The 19,241-nt window shown below is 33.4% G+C and overlaps 5 protein-coding genes across 7 annotated transcripts; 2 read left to right on the forward strand and 3 right to left on the reverse strand.

Moving 5' to 3' along the window:
- Positions 1-15: 15 nt before the first annotated feature.
- On the reverse strand, positions 16-2,671 carry LOC132698949 (double-strand break repair protein MRE11). Its single transcript, XM_060665293.1, has 10 exons — positions 2,463-2,671; positions 2,265-2,409; positions 1,865-2,213; positions 1,606-1,807; positions 1,256-1,516; positions 1,010-1,206; positions 651-811; positions 482-590; positions 257-422; positions 16-143 (listed from the first exon to the last, which is right to left on the reverse strand). Exons 1-10 carry the CDS (start codon positions 2,608-2,610, stop codon positions 88-90), a joined length of 1,794 nt encoding a protein of 597 aa, XP_060521276.1. The 5' UTR covers positions 2,611-2,671; the 3' UTR covers positions 16-87.
- A 115-nt stretch (positions 2,672-2,786) lies between these two features.
- LOC132699343 (density-regulated protein homolog) lies at positions 2,787-3,636 on the forward strand. The gene is made up of 4 exons (XM_060666000.1): positions 2,787-2,954; positions 3,016-3,265; positions 3,331-3,470; positions 3,519-3,636. The coding sequence occupies exons 1-4, from the start codon at positions 2,862-2,864 to the stop codon at positions 3,561-3,563; spliced, it is 528 nt and encodes a 175-aa protein (XP_060521983.1). The 5' UTR covers positions 2,787-2,861; the 3' UTR covers positions 3,564-3,636.
- Positions 3,556-4,300, reverse strand: LOC132699344 (DNA-directed RNA polymerase III subunit RPC9). Its single transcript, XM_060666001.1, has 4 exons — positions 4,171-4,300; positions 4,000-4,111; positions 3,798-3,950; positions 3,556-3,748 (listed from the first exon to the last, which is right to left on the reverse strand). Exons 1-4 carry the CDS (start codon positions 4,176-4,178, stop codon positions 3,626-3,628), a joined length of 396 nt encoding a protein of 131 aa, XP_060521984.1. The 5' UTR covers positions 4,179-4,300; the 3' UTR covers positions 3,556-3,625.
- Positions 4,301-4,689: 389 nt separating this feature from the next.
- LOC132699441 (short-chain specific acyl-CoA dehydrogenase, mitochondrial-like) lies at positions 4,690-7,607 on the reverse strand. The gene is made up of 7 exons (XM_060666150.1): positions 7,225-7,607; positions 7,014-7,171; positions 6,694-6,952; positions 6,320-6,472; positions 5,757-5,894; positions 5,527-5,696; positions 4,690-5,041 (listed from the first exon to the last, which is right to left on the reverse strand). The coding sequence occupies exons 1-7, from the start codon at positions 7,256-7,258 to the stop codon at positions 4,736-4,738; spliced, it is 1,218 nt and encodes a 405-aa protein (XP_060522133.1). The 5' UTR covers positions 7,259-7,607; the 3' UTR covers positions 4,690-4,735.
- A 257-nt stretch (positions 7,608-7,864) lies between these two features.
- LOC132699440 (condensin complex subunit 3) lies at positions 7,865-18,835 on the forward strand. 3 transcript variants are annotated; one of them, XM_060666147.1, is made up of 19 exons: positions 7,865-8,238; positions 8,346-8,549; positions 8,617-8,748; positions 8,807-8,929; positions 8,986-9,338; positions 9,395-9,589; positions 9,709-9,820; positions 9,873-10,088; positions 10,643-11,050; positions 11,113-11,349; positions 11,405-11,522; positions 11,643-11,687; positions 14,558-14,769; positions 14,826-14,996; positions 15,727-16,779; positions 17,963-18,125; positions 18,181-18,248; positions 18,305-18,375; positions 18,431-18,835. In XM_060666147.1, exons 1-19 carry the CDS (start codon positions 8,143-8,145, stop codon positions 18,483-18,485), a joined length of 4,032 nt encoding a protein of 1,343 aa, XP_060522130.1. In that variant the 5' UTR covers positions 7,865-8,142; the 3' UTR covers positions 18,486-18,835. The 3 variants fall into 3 exon arrangements, with proteins under 3 accessions (XP_060522130.1, XP_060522129.1, XP_060522131.1); XM_060666146.1 differs by having other exon boundaries at positions 7,866-8,238; positions 8,617-8,754; positions 18,431-18,834; XM_060666148.1 differs by lacking the exon at positions 11,643-11,687 and having other exon boundaries at positions 7,867-8,238; positions 8,617-8,754; positions 18,431-18,832.
- The last annotated feature ends 406 nt before the right edge of the window (positions 18,836-19,241 follow it).

A 19,241-nucleotide genomic window follows, 5' to 3' on the forward strand; every position in this document is an offset into this window, starting at 1 on the left:
TTATATGATTTACTTTGTATAAAAAATACAATGTGGTTGACTTACTAAACAGAATGGCTGTAAACCTAACATTAAAAGAATTTGTAATTAAATTTGATTGGCTTTTCTTCCTCCACCTCTTCTCCCACCTCTAGAACCGCGACCTAAAATTTCAGATTTGGTTATAACAATAGGAAACAAAATGAAATAAAACAGTTAATACAAAATTTTCAGGAAAACGTAAAATTTCATTAAACGCATTATAGATTATACATACCTCCCCTCGATCCCGGTCCTCGGGCTGGCCTGGCACTCGCGATCAAGGATCCTCTGCTAGTGGATGCCGCTAAGGAACACTCATTCTCATCGTCGCAATCGACATCATCATCATCGTTACTCCTATGTATAGTTTGGCGATTTGAGTCCGTCAGAATTTTTTCAACCTACAATTACAATAAATATGCTTTTAAATTTTTTTATTTCTTTGCTAATTTTATTTTACCAAAGATTCAAGGTCTTTGGTCTCTTTAAACCTGACTATAAAATCATCCACATTTTCCAGTTCTACCATGTTTTCCTCGAGTTTTTGACGCAATTCGCTTTTCAAATGTCTAAATCACCAAAAAAAAGCACCCATATATATCACATATTGTTCACCAAAATTTACTTACTCAACAACCAGGATAGGTGCCTCTGAGTCATTGGAATCAATAGATTTTACCACTGCTTCATTTACTGCCTTTAATGACAAGCATTTCAAACTGGCTGCCTCATTTTTTTCAAACAATTGCATAACAAGATCTTCCACTCTAGCTGGCATAGTGGCAATACTCTACAAAAATGGAGTGTCATTAAAATTAAAATATTTTTTAGATGTGTTTTAGATTTTGGATTACAAAGATTTTAAGATTATTGTCCAAAATTAAAGTTTTTTTCAAGATATCTCGTAAACCACAGGGAATTTTGTAATTCTTTTACCCCTAGATCTCTCTAATTTCAATTATCGTGAGCGCACTGTACAGCTACTTGCATTGATTGCTTCCCAGCTGTTGTCACCTTTCTTCCTATTTATTGACTTTGTTGCAGCATACTTCAACTTTACTATATCTTCAGGGTTAGCCACTTTGCCAATAAACTTTTGACCAAATCTGATTGCGTTAAATGTGTATTTTTCGTCTAAGTAACTCAAATTTAATCTTAAAAGTGGTAACATGTCGCCTTCCCTATCTAAAAAAAAGGGTAAATTGTTCATTGTTTTTTTTTTTAATTCCTTTACCTAATTTTTTTGCTTCAGCAATCATTTCTTCTACTTGAATTTCTGTAAATTTCATTGCTTTAGCTGAATGTGTGAGAGACTCTATGGCTGCCAGATCAGCCATAGTATCTAAATCTTTTAACAACTTTTCACGAAATATAAAAGGTCTCACTGTTTTTAGTGGAATGCGTTTTAAGTGAAACTCTCTCCCATAAATTTTTAACAAACCCACATGTTTTGCAATAGATTCTCCTATGCAAAGTGATGTAGCAACAGTGCTTCCTATAAATGAAAACCAACAGATTTCAGTCTAACTGAGATTGATCTAAATGAGTTTTAAATACTGCACACACTTAACTTAGAGGTTATACCTGGTTGTGAGATAAAGACATTATTATCTGTTCGTTCAACACTTATTCTACAATCATGTTCATGGCCCCAAATAACCAAATTCAAAACTCCAGGTAAAGTATCATCAGGAATAAATGTCTTTGCACCTCTGTTTGCCCTATTCTGATGTAACACTAATAAATGAAACCAACTATTTGCATCTGGTGGAGTCATTATGGTAGCCTTGAAATATAACAGTAGAATCAAAATAATCCATACTTTTTAAAAGGAGTAAGGTACCTTCTTATCTAGAAAGAGTCTTCCCAACCTTTCATCTTTAACATGGGACAATCCATAGAGTGCCAGTTTGGTAGTGCCTTTTTTAAGTAATATTGGTTCAATATCTATTTGAGCATGATTGTTATATTTCCCAAAATAATTGATTAAACCAGTAGAAGCCAGTAAATTTAGTGCAGATATTTGGTGTTCCCCAGTTGGGTCATCATGATTACCATGAATAGAAAATACAGGAAGAGATATATTTAAATTTGGATCTTCATAATTGACAGTGTCATTTCCTGTAGCAGAAAAGTTATGGGAAGGATCTGAAAGAAATTCAATCTGAACTGGTCTATCACCCAAACAATATCTAAAACATAGAAGGTTAAATAGCATAATGAAAATACTCAAGCAATCATACTTTTTTAACAACTCGATACATTTGTAAAGACAATAAGCTGATGGCCTTGTTTCATGAAATAAATCACCACCCAAAAGGAGAAAATCGACATTTTCACATTGCGCAATTTTTAAAATTTCCTCAAATGTTATAAACGTGTCTTGACCTAGAAAGCAGAAAATATTAATATCACATCTCTTTGGTAAAATTTTCACCCACCTCTAATTGGATCCCGTTCCCCATATCCCAAATGAATATCAGTCGCAACCAGTATATTAAAAATATCTTCCTCACTTCTCTCTTCTTGAGTACCGATTTCTTCTGTTGAATTATCCATCTCTAAATTAAAACATTTTTGTTTGCACATTCAAGTAAATTCAGTTTTCGCATCAAATAGTCCCGCCAAACAAATTTAATTTTAAGGTTAAGGTTAGACGCTTCTAGGTATTTGTCCCACAGATTATGAATGGTCAATTTTAAGTATGCACAAGGAACACCCAATCAAAGGTTTTGAAATTACCATTTTATTTCCAATGACATTTTTTAACTTTTAGGTTAGGATAAATGTCCAGTTTTTATAAATTATTCTGCTTGGTGTGTTTGCTATAAGTGGTGAGAATGACTGAAGACAAATTAAAAATCGGTCCCAAAGAAAATATCACTTATCCGATTCAAGTTGTATATTGCGGTAATTGTACAATGCCAATTGAAGTTTGTATTACATTATCAAAGTTTAGCGCTGGTCTTGGTTCTTACCTAAAACTTGTTTCAGTATTGCGAATATTATCCAGAATACGAAAAATGCATACAATGGCTCGAGCGCAATTTGCCGTCTGAATTTGAAAAGGTAAAAATTGGTGAAGATACTCCAATCGAGGAAGAAAAAAAGCGGCAAAAGCGGGGTGGAAAAGGGATGATCAAAACTAAAAAGAAGGAAGAAGGACCTAAGCAAGTTTGCGTGTCTCGGGCCCCACGAGGGAAGAAGAAGTCTGTAACAGTAGTCACTGGGCTGAGTAGCTTTGGTAATTTTTTTTTAAAGTGTCTGGATCTAATTTCCGGAAATCACACTCATTGCATTTATTTTTAGATATTGATTTGAAAGTTGCCGCAAAATTTTTTGGTACAAAGTTTGCATGTGGATCATCAGTAACAGGGGAAGATGAAATTGTAATCCAGGGTGATGTTAAGGATGATTTATTTGATGTTATTCCAGAGAAATGGCCAGAAGTAAGTTAATATATGACTAGGAATTTGAAGATATTCTTTCTTTTTCAGATTGATGAGGATTTAATTGAAGATTTAGGAGACCAAAAAAGATAAATAATTTATTATTATTGTAAATTATAATAACTGTTCTTTTATTTGTAGCAATTAAAATTTGTTTATTCCAGTTGCTCTTCTTCTACCTTTATTTGTTTTGCTACAAAGGGAAAGTGTTCCGTAATTATTTCTAAAATTTTTGAAACTTGCTCTTCTGTTAACCTTTCTTCACTTTCCTCTATCATCTGCGTAAAGTTAAATCGAAATATTAAAAACATTTTACATAGTCCTTACCAATTGAATTTCCAATGGTGTGGTTGGAGGTGTGTTTATAAGCATTAACTTCTCTGACTTATTCAAATTAAAAGGATCTAATGCTTTAAGGCAGTCCAATACATTTTTTGCATTTTGATGTTTACATGGTGTATCCTCCAAATATCTTAAGGTCTAAAAGGTAACACTGTTATTGGAAACTGGTTCTGTGTATAATTCTTACTTCATATGTTATTGTTGCAAGTTGTCCCTGGTGTTTTCGTTTGGCGGCCTTAATTTTTTGCACATGGACAAACACTTCATAATTAGATAAAGTTGCGGAATTTGAATTAATTCTAGAAATAAACGCGTTTTAATAAAATGAAAGAAAAACAAATTCATCCTTCCTGGTTACATTTCCATTTTATAGCCGAATCAATTTATTAATTTTAACCAGTAAATATAGGTTAGCAATTAATTAAACGCATAGAACGGCCACAGCGTCTGCGATCTCACAATCTTGTTAAAAAGATATCAAAAAAAAAATCTAGAACGGCGGATTAACCAAACAGTTATCTATGGGTCAAAGATCAATCAGGTTGCGTAGAAGTAATTGGGTAGGAACGAAAGCCGGCTTTCGGTGTAGAATAGCACAGATTGCGCTTTAATTTATTGAATTGCATTTATTTTTCATATTCCGAATTCTCCTTTTTTTTACTTAATCTACTGTTCGATAAATTTAGTAACAGCATAAAGGTGCAAATTAACATGTTTCGGAATGCCCAGTTGTATAAGAAAAGTTTTGGTCAGCATATTTTCAATATTCCATTAAAACCAACTTCCTTTTTCTTTCAGACACACAGGTAATAAAGGAATTTTACTATAGGAACATTTTTTGTTTGGATTATAACAAGAATAATCAAAGTGCATCAAATAATTTATAAAATATATATTTGATGATTTGTTGTACAACAAAAAAATTAATCTTCATATTCCTTAATAATTGCGTCTGCAATTAATAATTTTTGGACATCATTAACCCCCGCATAAATTTCGGTAATTCGGGCGTCTCTGTAGTGTCTCTCAACAGGCATATCACTCACATAACCCATTCCGCCTAAAACTTGGATGGCCTCATGTGACACAAAAGTAGCTGCTTCGCTGGCTACCAATTTTGCCATTGAAGTATATTTTGTTGTGCGCTCTTGTTCATCACACATTATAGCAGCTCGCCACACTATCAACCTCGCAGCCTCCAGCCTTGTTGCCATTTCAGCTAATCTTAACTAAAATGTATTGTTGAGTAAAAGGAAAATAGTAACCACCACATATACCCTACATAAATTAGCCAAATTGACTGTATTCTACAACCTTATGCAGCTAAAAAACTCATAGATAATACATATGCAATAGATAATACGTATGCAATTACAAGCACAATTTTTCCAAAAATATACTCTGATAATCTATAGTGTCCAAGCCAATGCTAACAAATTAAGTTATAAATATCCAGTTAGGTACAATTTTACCAAAAATAAACTCTGATAATCTACAATGCCCAAGCCAATGCTAACAAATTAGGTAATAAATATGCAGTTAGGTACAAGTTTGCCAAAAATATACTGTAATAATCTACAATGTCCAAGCCAATCCTAACAAAATAGCAAAAAGCTAACAAAGCACAATTTTGCCAAAAACAGACTGACAATTTACAATGTCCAAAATAATGCTAATAAATTTATAGGATATTAGTTCAGCAACTAAAACTTACTTTAACAGCTTGGAGCTGATTAATAGGTTGGCCGAATGCTTTTCTTTGGGCTGCATACTTAACCGCCACTTCCAGTGAAGCTTGCGCAATTCCTAAAGCCTGAGATGCAATACCCACTCTTGCTTTCTCTAACTGTTTCATTGCAATTATAAAACCCTCACCAACATTACCTGTAAATGTCAGCTTTTTTTCCTGAATACTTATTGAAGAGGTCACTGTAATAAGCATACCTATTACATTCTCCTTTGGCACTTGGACATGATCGAAAATATAAGTACAAGTGGGTGAAGCTCTTATTCCCAATTTATCCTCCAATTTACCCATCGATAATCCGGCAATTGGGATAGGAATTACAAACGCGGTAATACCTGTAAATTAAGTACTTAAACTGCATAAAAACTATATTGTTATCAAAGACATTGAACCATAGGGGAGACCCGACAAGTCTTTAAACACAGTATAACAATGAATAATAGATCTTGGGAAATACTAAAATCGGTAGCTCTGCAACATTGTGCAATTGTGCAATGCTGGCAATATGGAGCAAGATAAAGAATTAAGGCTGGATGATACTAGGATATTATTGTGTACTAATTAAGATGTTGAGATCAAAGAAATAAAACATTTTTAATAATTTAATATGTACAGTTTTTATTCTTTAAAGAGACAACCGCAAAATTTGGAATTGTCATGCACATGGAGGTATACCAACCATAGAGACTGTGATTCTGCATGCTGTAAATATTACAGGTCTATTCTGTGGTAAAATGTCTTTGGTTTCTATTTATGTTGCCTTTGTGTTTAAGGTTCTTGTTCACTGTAGCGAAAACAACAGCAGCCTTAGCTTGAGTGCCATTGGTAACCCACGACTTAATTCCATTTAGTATGTACTTGTCACCATCTAACGAAGCTGTAGCTGACATGGCACCAACGTCACTTCCCGCATCTAAAATCAAACAAAAACCATTGGTAAATCGTAATATAATTATATATAAATAACTAATATGCCACCACAGAAACTGATTCTCCACTTATATACATACAGAGTAGAAATTTAATTAGATGCTAAGATATATCAAACAGTTTTTAATTTAATTTAACCTCTTTAAATCAAACACCAACTAATAATGACATTAGAAATGAATGATTCTTACACTAACCCAATACCTGGCTCACTCAGAGCAAAACATCCCAGATTTTCTTTAGTGAATGGCTTAAGGAATGTTTCTTTTTGTTTTTCATTACCAAACCTATCAAGTAAATTGGCATAGAGACAGTTGTGTATTGAAACAATAGCTCCAGTACCCCCACAACCTTTTGCAATTTCTTCAACAGCTACTGCCAAACCTAATGTGTTTTGATCACTACCACCATATTTTCCTTTTACATTAATTGACAATAATCCCAACTGACCTAAAGTTTCAATCTAAAAAAAAGTGCAAACACCTCAAAATTTCTAAACTCTTCCTTTTGAATAAAATAAAAACCTCTTTAACTGGAAATTCATGTTTTTTGTCTAACCGAGCCGCGATAGGTTTCAAATGCTTTTCTGAAAAGTCTCTACATATTTTCTGTAATGCTAAATGTTCTTTGGAAAGCGTATGAAAACTAAAACCTCTGTTGGGAATAACAAATTTCACCGTTTCTGGAATTGATAGTATAAAAACATATTCTCTAGCCGGTAGATTGAAGACATACCCGTTAAAATGTAGCAGGAGTTTTTTAAAGCCATATTCGCAGAAAGAAATATATTTCAACTTGGTCGTTATAATATTGACATAACGATTACAATTCAAGTACTTGTTTCAAGTACATTACAGTATTTACTTCGTGTAATCATATTCTCGATTATACTTTTTCTTTGATAAAACCTTAGATAAATAACTAAATTTAAAAAATAAAGTTCTAGTTCCTGAGGGTAAATATGAAAAAATAAAAATTTAAGCCTAAAACCATACAAAAATGTTTTGAACTGCGTAAAACAACGCCATAACCTCTACTCGTCTGAACAAACTGTCACACGTGAATATGGGAAAACTCATTATTGGATTTCAGTATAGATTAAGGGAACATCAGTTTCGTTCGAATTTACCGTTGGGGTGAGATTTCAGACTAATAGTCTAAAAGATTAGTGAAAATTGCAGAATCAAATATAAAAAGTATAAAATTAGATTGGGGAAATTTCAGAGTTCGCTTTACCCTGACACATTGCCATAAAACAAAGCCACGAATAGAAAAAGAAGAATATTCTGTGTAGAGGAGAGACCGAGTAGGGCATTTCGGATCCATTGATATTAAATTTTACAATGGTTGCTAAAAAAATTACACAGACCCCTAAAAAGAGTTCTGTGGTTTATCATAATAAATTTGAGATTTGTGTGTGATTCTCGAATCAAAAATGAATCTGCAGATGCTGTCGCTTATACCTGTTATCTATGCAGTGTGTTTGCCTCGGTTTAATCTTTGGTTGGCATTATTGTTTGTGTTTAAAATTTTGAAAGAACGCTTTGTATTAACGACAAATGCGAAGTGTCAAGTAAAAATTATTTGGGAAAATTCTAATCCTAATCAAATGTGCTATACATTAAAATATATTTAATTAGTTATTTATACAAAATGAAGCAAGGTATTCTACGTATAGTCGGCAATGCGCAACTTAGTCCCTCGAATTGTCAACGCAATATCAAACTCTTAAAAGAACTATATTTCAGTGTAAGTATCCACAAACAAGTACTATTAATTAAGAATAGTTATAGCAACTGATGTTTTTTAACCTTTTTATTTCTTATTCAATTTACTAATAAAGAAACTCTTTTTAGTGCAATTACGAAGAATTTTTGGAAATAAATTTGAAAATTATTTTGGGTGCTTTGCAGCAAAAACCAGAAGATCCTTACGCTCGCAACATTATACAATTTTATACAGAATTCATTGGAACTTTAACAGTGTCTGAGAATCCAGACGCAAATGTTGACAATGAACCTCACTCATTATTGGAAGATGTACTAGAGGAGGTTCTTAAGGTGACTTTAATTTAGAAAAGTGGAAGAGGTATTCATATATAGATTTTGATTTTTTTCTGAATTTCAGTTTCATGATGTACTTTCCGAAATTTGTCAACAAAATGCATGTGCATTTGTCTCAAAAACTTTACAAAGTTTGGATAACTTGTGCTTGAATACTGACCTTTGGGATTCAATTGAGGATGCTATGCTAAAAAAAGTCAGGGTAATATAGTGCTAAATATTTGATGACAACTATACAGATTTCTGTTCTTTAGGATATAAAACCAAGTGTAAGGATTCAAGCAATATTAGCACTTAATTATTTACAAGTTCCTACCAATCCTGAATGCCCAATAATACACAATTTGCTTTTATGTTTACAAGATCCAGTTGGTGCCGTAAGTTGTGTTATGTACTAGTTTTGTTCAAAAGAGTCTTATATGATTTTTTTTAGGTAAGGCGTGAAGTAGTTAAAATACTAGCCCCTAGTCCTGTCACTATTCAAGACTTAAAAAATTGTGTGTTGGATTCTGATCCCACCGTGAGAGTGGAAGCATTTAAGCGTTTCATGACTTTAGAACCAAAGCATTTTAAGATTGTTGATAGGCAACTAATTCTGAGAAAGGGATTTAGTGAAACCTCTAAACTGGTGAGAAAAGTAGTAATTGATGGTTTAATACCAAAATGGATTAGTGATTTAAAAGGTGACTATGTGGCATTTCTGAAAGCCATTAAATTAGATGCAGATGAGGTTGACATTCTAGTATCAGAAGATTTGTCTACGAAGTTTGTGGAAGTGTTATTTAGGTATACATTTTGAGTAGTGAGAAATAAAGTGTAATTCAGATTCAATTGTTTTTTAGGAGTGAACCAGTTAACAATATTATGAAATCACTTTGTTTAGATGAGGGTAAAGTTTTACCTTTGGATATGGTCAGCGGAGAAATGACTCTTTATTGGAATCTTGTTGCACATTACTTAAAGAGTCATGATGAAATGGAGCAATTTCTAGATATGGCCCTTCCAGAGCTCACTGCTTTTTGCAATTTCATTGAGAAGTAGGTTTCCACTTTCCATATTTTTGGTAAAAATTTCAAAAATTTAAGGATTTATTTGGTATTGTGTACCTTCTATTTAAAATTGTCTTGGAAAAAACTGTCATAAAATAATTTTCTAGTGTTGTGAGAAAGCGCAGAATTAATGAACTGGATCAATGTGAATATCATGAGTTGCAGTATATCTTGTACAATTTGTTTGATATTGTTGATATTTTTGACATGTCAGAAGAGGTAGTGTTATTTTATGTTGATCTTATTATGTTATTAAGATTGAAAATTTTAGGTGGGTAGAAAAACACTTGAAAAGATGCTTAGAAATATTTTAGAGAATTTTAAAGTGGAAGGACGTTTATTAACAAAAATTGTTTCTATCGCAAGGAAACTCTGGACAAATTTAAATACATTTGTAAATGAAATGTCTGAAATTATTTCTAATATAAGGGAGCCACTTACAGAGTCAGAACCATCACAGAATGCTCTGCATGAAGCAGAATTTAAGGTAAGAAAGTGAAGAATATGCTTCGAGGAGTCTAACAAGTCATTGATATGTCTTGAAAATGAGACAAGCAAAAAACGCATATTTGAAAGATATGCAAAAGGGATATTAAAAAAATGACTGCAATGATATTCAAAACATAAAAATAAAATTACAAAATATCTGTATGGAATTTAATTATGTATTAAAAATTAACCACTTTTATTTTACTTCTCATTCATTGCCTTTCATATTTGTTGTTAGTAATTTAAACGACTATTTGAAGCACATACTGATCAATAATAATTTTTTAAAATATAATAACACAAAAATCAAAAAACATAAACATCATGGCAAATTAATAAATTCTGTATTTTTTAAAACCAAAAAAGAATTTTGCTATGTTTTGGGTCATGGAAGTAAAAGTACAAATTAATATTCTCGAGGAAAAGATTCTAATTTTTCTTATTCCTTGACCGTTGCTGCATTTTAGATACCTGCCCACATGAGCTATCTAAAAAAAAAAATCATAGATTTACAAATTATTTAAATATAGAAACAATTTTGATATGTTCTAGGTCGCCGAAGTAAAGGTACAAATTAATATTCTGCAAGGAAACTTGGAAAATGCATTAGATGCAAAGGACTTTTTAAAAGCCGCTACAATTCAGAAGGAATTGGATCTATACCATATTAAATTGGAAGAGCTGTCATTGCAGAATGTGGAAGCCGAAAAAGTTAGGATTATTAAAAATGATCCTGAAACCATATACCGTTGTTTAAATTTATTGGTTGAGATTTTAAAACATTACAACCAGAGAGAGCCTTCCCTGTCTTTAACAATGTGGAAAGAAAACCTGTTGCTGCCCCTTGTAATGAAAGTTGTCAGTCCCAACATTGAGCACAGTATGCTTAAGTGTCTCGCCATGTACTGTTTGCTTGATCGCACTATGGCGGAACAATATGTTATGAAGTTTTGTGCTGCGGTAAGTGAAAGTGAAATCAATGCCAATGTTGTGCAAACGTTTGTACAAATATTGAGTTTTAGATTTTTTTCCATCAGAACAAATCAACCTTATTGGTAGCGATCGGAGCAATGAGTGATTTTTTGCGGCTGTATGGGGTAAGTATGTTTGGAAGAGAAGAAACGACTACTGCAAAAGACTCTAGCACTTTGCATCAAAGACGATTGTATAGAGACGAAGACGTGGAATTAACAAACTGTAATATGACCTTGAGTCCTGAGGTCATTGTCGATATGATTTTGGATCTAATGGATGATGAGGTAATGAAGATTGTTGTTTTCAAACGATTATTTATAATGTTTAAAAACCTTTTAGGATGAAGACATCAAGATCACTGCAGCGGAAGCAATAGGAAAGGTGCTAATAAGTGATTTCCCTACAACGCCACATATAATTACTAGGCTGGTTTTAAAATTATTCAACCCACTAACAGGTTTGTGTCGCGTGTTTGACTAGCGAATGTTTTTTTTTTTCTTTCTCCGTTCCCTAGTTGAAAATGTTATAACTGCTTATTTTTTAACTAACTAATAATATTTTCCATACTTTGTTCAAGGTGCAAACCGGGACCTATTATATCCTCCCAGAAAATTCCTGAAGGGTATCATCCTTTCCTTTTTTCTTTTTTTTTTTGAATCCATGTAGTTCTACTAGAAAACTAGAGGATCTTGCTTGTACACTCTAAATTAGGTTGAGAGTATATGAAAGCTGGTTGAGTAACATAATATGTACCCAGGAACACTTCCTATCTAATTTTTATTATTTTAAAAGTAGGTTATAAGGAAGATATGTGATACATTTTGATCTTCAATTACCAAATAATTTTTTTGCAGCCAACTCTTATGTTATTGTAATTTAGTAATTTATCAATAACCATTCTGTTATCATAATTAATGAGTTTTTCCGGGCTGTTAGGTCATAGTCTATTAGTTTTGCTACCAAAGCTTTCATTTGCCACTGCTCAGTGGACCGTAGATTGTTGCGATACTGGTGCCGGTTGTCGAAGTCGTACCTCTCTTGTAACGCTCGAACGGACGGCGGACTGAGCGGGTTTTAGTACTGCCCGCCCCCTTGCCGTGTGTGCTTTCTTTTAGACATTGTGCCACATTTTATTTACTTGTAACCCTTCCTCTCTATCTTGTTAAAATTGTCTTTGCATTTATGTATCGTCGAAATTGTTACAGCCTTTTACGGGCGGAACCAGCTCCTATGTGCGGGATTTGAGACATTTCATCAAAATTATTAACGACATTGTGCTAACACCCACAGATATACTAATCAGTGTTGACGTAGTCTCCCTGTTTATGAATTCCCACTACGATCACATATTTCCGTTGGAATTTTTCAAACAAAGAGACGGAGTCTCGATGGGAAGTCCGATTAGCCCCGTTGTTGCTAATTTTTACATGGACGAATTTGAGGAAAGGGCACTAAAAACTAACAAAAACGACCCAGCCATTGGCTACGGTACGTCAATGACACGTTTGACATGGAATCACAGTCGAGATGAATTAGAAAATTTTCTCCGGCATCTCAATAGGATACATCCGAAAATCCAAATTACAATGGAAGTAGAACAAGATGGATAACTCCCAATCTTGGACGTAATGAAAAACAGATTAGTAGTCAGGGCGACTAAAATCTCCGATCCGGAACACCTGACAGCAGAATTAAATAATTTCCGTCTGTAAAAGGCTGTAACAATTTCGACGATACATAAATACAAAGACAATTTTAACAAGATTGCTTTCGAACGGGGTGAACGGGGCGAATTCGTAGCAAATAGCGCGAATCACCTTTTTATTTCAAAAACAAAGGCGCTTTGCGGATTCTTGTCCTAAAGTTTTTCATGCATCGCCAATAATTCACCCACAAAAGCGGAAATTTCTAGGATCTATTAGAATTTTTTGCTCACAAACGACGTACCTTGTATATAATTTCAACAATGTTCGAAATAGATATAGGCCTGGATCTCCCTAGTTTCCTGGTAAATGACGTCATCGCGTCTAGATTGAAGGCGAGAAATAGTGATTTTCATTTGGATTATTTCAAATATCTCACATATAACACTGTTTGAACGGATTAGCTATTATTTGTACGAATTTTGATTTACGGTTAATAATTTACTCTAAAAGAACAATTTTCAGGGTCTTTTGATTTTTGTCTATAACTAAAACTCTTTATAATATATAATCGAAAATATGCGTGAAACAAAAGTTATAGCGCCTGGTCTCCCACGTATTACGGATGTAAAATTTTTCCGATCGGATGAATGGCTTTGGAGGAAAAGCTGTTTTTCTGGATGCCAAAATAACTACAAAAAAATTCAAAAATTAAAAAAAAATACTTCGCGTTATATTTATGGTTCCCAATTTAAAGAGTCTAAATGTGGGTCCAGACTTCAACTTCTTTCCCAAGTCTGAAGTCGGTAGCTGCAAATTTGGAGTACTTATTTTTTTTAATACTGCACGGAATATCGCGAACACGCGAAAGTTTAAGGTCTCTATATAGGCTATATCTTCATGTAAAGGAAACTGACATCTAAAACACAGATTTGAAATTATTGCCAATTTTCAATAATAGGGGGATCTATTTTTCAGTTTCTTTGAATTTGCAGCGCACCCTGTATAATTTTGAAAAATTTTCAAGAATAAAAGTTTATGGAGTCGTTTCCTCTGCGTCTTCTGGTTCAAGAATTTTTCTGGTCTTGTAAACTGTTTTTGAAAAATGGTCTTTTTTGTAGACCCTTGCACACGCGATTTTTATTTATTTTTAAACACTTCCCGTCCCCCCAGCCCCCCATTTTCAATAGGTCCCATCACTGGGCAAAGCTGCATGTATGTGCCAAATATGAAGTCGATTGCTTCAAATTTCGGACACTAATCATATTTCATAGCAAGGTCCAAAAAATCGCGAAAAAAAGATGGATACCGGCGTCGGATCAGGGCCATTTCTTATAACCTTATGTGTCTCGTGGAAGGTTAAAAAGGAGACAAATTTCAATTTTGTAGCTCCAACGGTTCGAAAGTTATTCAGGAAAAACCAAAAGACGAGAACGGAGAACGGGCAAACAGACAAAAAAAAATTTTTTTTTCGACGGCGATCCCGTATGACTTATATAAAATTTTTATACGAGCGCAGATACTTTCGAAAATTCGATTTAATCGATTTTTGAAAGTAACAAGAGAGAGACGAAGGGTTACAAGTAAATAAAATGTGGCACAATGTCTAAAAGAAAGCACACACGCCAACGGGGCGGGCCGTACTAAAACCTGCTCAGTTCGCCGTCCGTCCGAGCGTTACAACACAGGCACGACTTCAACAACTGAACCACTACCGCAGCAGTACTCGCGGTCCACTGAGGATGGCTGCCACAGTAGCAGTTGAAAGCTTTTACAGATTTCAATTTTTATCTCTAGTAGAACTATGAATAATGGATCTATAGCCTTTCTTTAATTGTTTTTTTTTTAGAAAAATTGTCCATAAGATTGGAACAGAGATTAGCCATAATGCTTGAGGAATATGTAAATAGAATCAAGATTGCCAAAGAAACATTTGTCAAAGCGGTAATACCAATTTTAAGGGCCATCACCAATTCCCCTATGTCCAGCCCGCTGAGAAAAGTAAAGATGGATTCTCTAATTAAATTTTTGGTGATGTTCACTAATCCCCATGAAGGCCGAGTAAGGAAAACTTTTTTATTTTGGAGAAGTTTTTTTTTATTTTGATATTTCTTTAGACAGATATGGTTAACGTTCACCAGACTCTCGCATTTTCAATACTTAAAGAACTTACCGATCATCCAGGTGAAAAAGTGTCAGTGTATTTGGCAAAAGTGTTGAATCTCTTGCAGATAGACATTGTCGTCACTCAAGATATAATTACCCAATGTCGCTTGGTTTTGAATGAGGTGAGTGATTCTTTTAATATTCCCATGAAACACCATCAAAGTGTTTACACAGGGCGTAAACTTTTGAAACAATACTTTGCTATACTATATTTTTGAAACTATAACGAAAATTTTAAACAGTTTTTTCCATCCTTTAAATAATAAAAGGACCATTATCCATTTTTCACGAATTCATTATTTTTGGATCATATGAAATATATATTTCGTTTCTTAATGAGAGAGAGTAATGAAATGTAAATTTGTAATTATAGGGATCCTTAAACAGGCTGGACAACTTATATATTATATCATAAAATTCAGATTCCGATAAATTAAATATTTCAGTTTTGAAGACCTTGGTTCCAAGACCTCTTGAATGGTTCCGAAATTAGGATCACACTAATTTGCACACAATAGAAAGGCGAGTTTGGTTTTTAGAATGCCTTTCTCAGCAACAAATTCAGAAAAATTAACCATTTTTAAGAACGAACTTTGCCGAAAACTGCTATAAAGTAAAGTAGAATAATTCATTCATTCATCATAGGTACAATACCACTCCTATGGAATACTGCCACTAAGTTTTACAGTTCAGTAATCATTTATAACTCCCTGGCATTAAGAAACGGAACATAATAATTAGAACATGACTGGTTTGTTGTTTCTTGTATTTGAATATGGGTGCGCACACTGTACCTGCACTGGAGTTGATACAACCATGGAAAATATTAATCTGTTAATTCTTATATTATAGGAGGAGCTTGATAAGTCATGCAAGATTTACCTAACCAAATTTTTGACGAAAATTTCTGCTGCCATGAAAGAAATCAGAGTCAGTAATACTCCTGAGAAAGAAATTGATATCAATAAAACTGTTGACAATGAAAGGACTGGAAACTTCGTTGAAAATGTGTCACAAACCACTCAATTTGAAGAAGTTACTCCACAAAATAAAACAAATTCGCGAGTGTCTGATATTATAGATTCCATAGTTAGTTCTGATAGCGATGTAATACCATCAAGCCTTAGTCCCGAACCATCAAATTCTTTAGGATCATCCTTAAGAAGGAAGTTAAGAAGTAGCAAACACAAACCTGTGAGCGAATTAAAGTCCAGTGCGGATACACCCGCCAATAAAAAAGCAAAACTTGGTGGGACCACATCATCGAAAACACCAGGAAATAGTAACAATTTGGCTAATGGTCAAAACCGAAGTTATAATCTGCGATCAGCCAAGAATCTTAAATACATAACAAATTCGGTGAAAATCACGAGACAAAAAGCAAATAATAACATGATAGACCAAACCGACGATTTATCTTTAAACGACGTCCAATCCAACTCCTCAAATCTAAGACGCATCAAATATGATCGTGTTGTCAAACTAACGAAACAACGAAACATCTGTAATAACTTCGATGATAGTGAAAGCACCAGATCAACGACGGATACTGATGATTCGGTATCCGTTAGGTCTCTCAGATCTAGCTCGTCAAGTACTTCGAGTCGCAGTAAACGCTATCGTGAAAATGAGTGCGTTATTGTTACACCCAATAGAAAACCCAACCCGATTAGAGCCCAAACTGACATTTCTAAAAGACCAAATAGAGCGAATAACTTGGTTATTAGCAAAATTGTGGCGAGAAAGCTTCATACAGATACCAAGTCATTATCTGCAAGGTCACTCAGATCGAACGGGTCAAAAATAAACGGAGCGAATGTGCTGCGAAGAAATGTATTTGAGAACGCGGGAATGCCTCCTTGCAAGGATTTGCAACCACTTAATAGGGAATTGATGATAAAAATAGTAAGAACAGAATAGGTTTACAGCGTTTAAATTAGTCAATAAATTGAATAGAGTTCAAAATTATAAATTGCTTAAAAGTTTCATATAATACAAAGATAAAATTTATTTAGAACATAGGAGATTACATTTAGATTAAAAATCAAAAGCCTGCTGCCAAACTAAGGTCCAGGTGTTCTTAATGAATAAACTTTTTTTTTCTGCGAAAATGTTTTTTTTTTTTTAATTTCATAAAGGTAAGTTTTTGAATAGTTTAATAAATAAAGGACATTCTCTGAGAATGATACAGACATATATATTTTTTTAATATTTTTAGAGTCACATTTCAATAAGGTTAGATTTGAATCTACTTTGCAAATATTTTTTCAATAAATTTTACACAATACTTAACAAAAAAGTCATTAAACTCCTCTCCAATCTTCATACCATTTCAATGCATTAGGTGCTTGATCTAGTTAAAGGTTTGTAAGCTTTCTCTTTTTGCTTCGCATGCAGTGTTTTTCTTCAGTACCTTAGTCTGGAAGTGCTGTGATTAGATAAATGGTAATTAAGCAGGTACTCTTTAATTTTTCGAGAGAAAAAAACGAAAACTTGTTCGTTTGTAAATGTATTATGTTATGGTGTTTCCCAAAATATACCGTCTTGACTTTTGACGGCAATTAAATTAGGAATCTCTACTGCTCTCACATTTGATTTTACTTGGTGTCGCGACATATCGGAAAAATTAGTGATATATTCATGAGTCTTTCGAAACGCACCATAAAACAGTTTATTAAACACTGCCAGGTAACACGTGGTTGACATCTACCTAACTCACCCCTTTCTTGCGTCTTATTTATATAAATTATTTAGGGCGGGATTCATCAAAAGCCAAGACGATTCACTGTAAGACACACCCTACCGCTACTCTTTAATTAGACACCAATGTAATATACCTCTGCTCTCGCGTATAATTGCCCTCTGCTGAGATATATTTTGTTATGGAGAGTATTCCTGTTAAACACTTTCCCAATATCCTTGAGAAGATGTCAACGCAGTGATTCGATGATCTGTATACCTTCCATATAAACAGTTTAGTGCATTTTGCAACATTAAACTTAATATGCACATAGTTATATCTATGATCATTTAGGTTATCTTTTATTTTTTTAAAAGTTGAAATGGAATGCGAATTAGAGTTTTACAGGAAAGGCATCAGATAATATTACCGAATTGTGCCAGCAACCACCTTGCAAAAGATGGTCGATTAAAAGAGAGAAACCAAAATAGTACACTGGCAAATAATGCTGTAAGTGTCGATCAACCAGGAGAAGCGAGGAACTTGCAAGTTCAAAGTTCAGTAAATCATGGTACATAAATATTTCTTTTCTTTCAATTCCTGTTTTATTGGAACTTTATTTTCAGTTGAGGCCAAGGAGCTTCAAGTAAAAAGAAAAAAATGCAGGGGTAGTTCATCCAAACAAACATCCAGAGTAAGTTTTTAAATTGATTTGGGGTGAATAAGTAGATTTCTTTTTCTTCCCTTTAGGTAGTTACAACAGAATATAGCAGCACTTTACGCCAAAGAATGGTTTTATATGAAACGTCATCAGATTCCGAGTAAGTATTTATGTGTTAAATAAAATATAATTATCAATGCCTTTGATTTTTGTAGTTGTCCACACTATAAAATAAGAAAATCCTCGAGGATCAGATCCAGGAAAAAGTAGCTGAGTGTCAGCTTTTATAACCATATATGTATATTATTAAATATTGTACATTTTTATTTTATTTTGTTGCTTTTAGATTTGGAGATTGTGCCGAAAAAAAGAACAAAATATATGTCGCGTATACATAATATATTAAAACGTGTTATGTATTGATAATATATTTTTTTTATGAGAATTCATAAGCTTTATGTTGGTGTCGTGTCACTAAAATTACCAAATTTATTTATTTTAAAAAAAATTTAAAATTATTTTTTTAGATAAATATTGTTAATTTTGAAAATGGTCACTTGTAAAGTATATGCAATACGAAAAAATAACGCACAGGGAGTCTTTTAGAGTTAGAAAAATCATAACCTATTGAATTTGTGAAACTGGACACTTAATTTTGACGATACTGCACATCTTACGATTTTTTTGGTATAGCAAAATTATCTCAAAAGCATTTTTTCCCGAAACGAAGAATTAATATAAGATCTAACTAATCAGTGTAATAAAAGTAATTTTAGTTATCAAGCATTCTGCACGTGGGCTACCTTTGAAAGAGGTGCTGCTGACGGGGCTGTAAATATTTTTTTTTATTACTTTAAATGGAACATAACACAGCGTATTTCTACACACGGTGTAGAATTATTGTCGGCGCTGATAATGAATTGTTTACTAAAGCACTTTGCCACTATAGAGATTTACATTTCTTGATCTCAGTTAGTAGCTTGGGGATCCTTGATCATTTGTTACTTAGTAGCTCAATTTAATTTC

This window comes from Cylas formicarius, unplaced genomic scaffold (genome assembly GCF_029955315.1).
Source record: "Cylas formicarius isolate icCylForm1 unplaced genomic scaffold, icCylForm1.1 PGA_scaffold_3__17_contigs__length_32017465, whole genome shotgun sequence".
Taxonomy (NCBI): domain Eukaryota; kingdom Metazoa; phylum Arthropoda; class Insecta; order Coleoptera; family Brentidae; genus Cylas; species Cylas formicarius.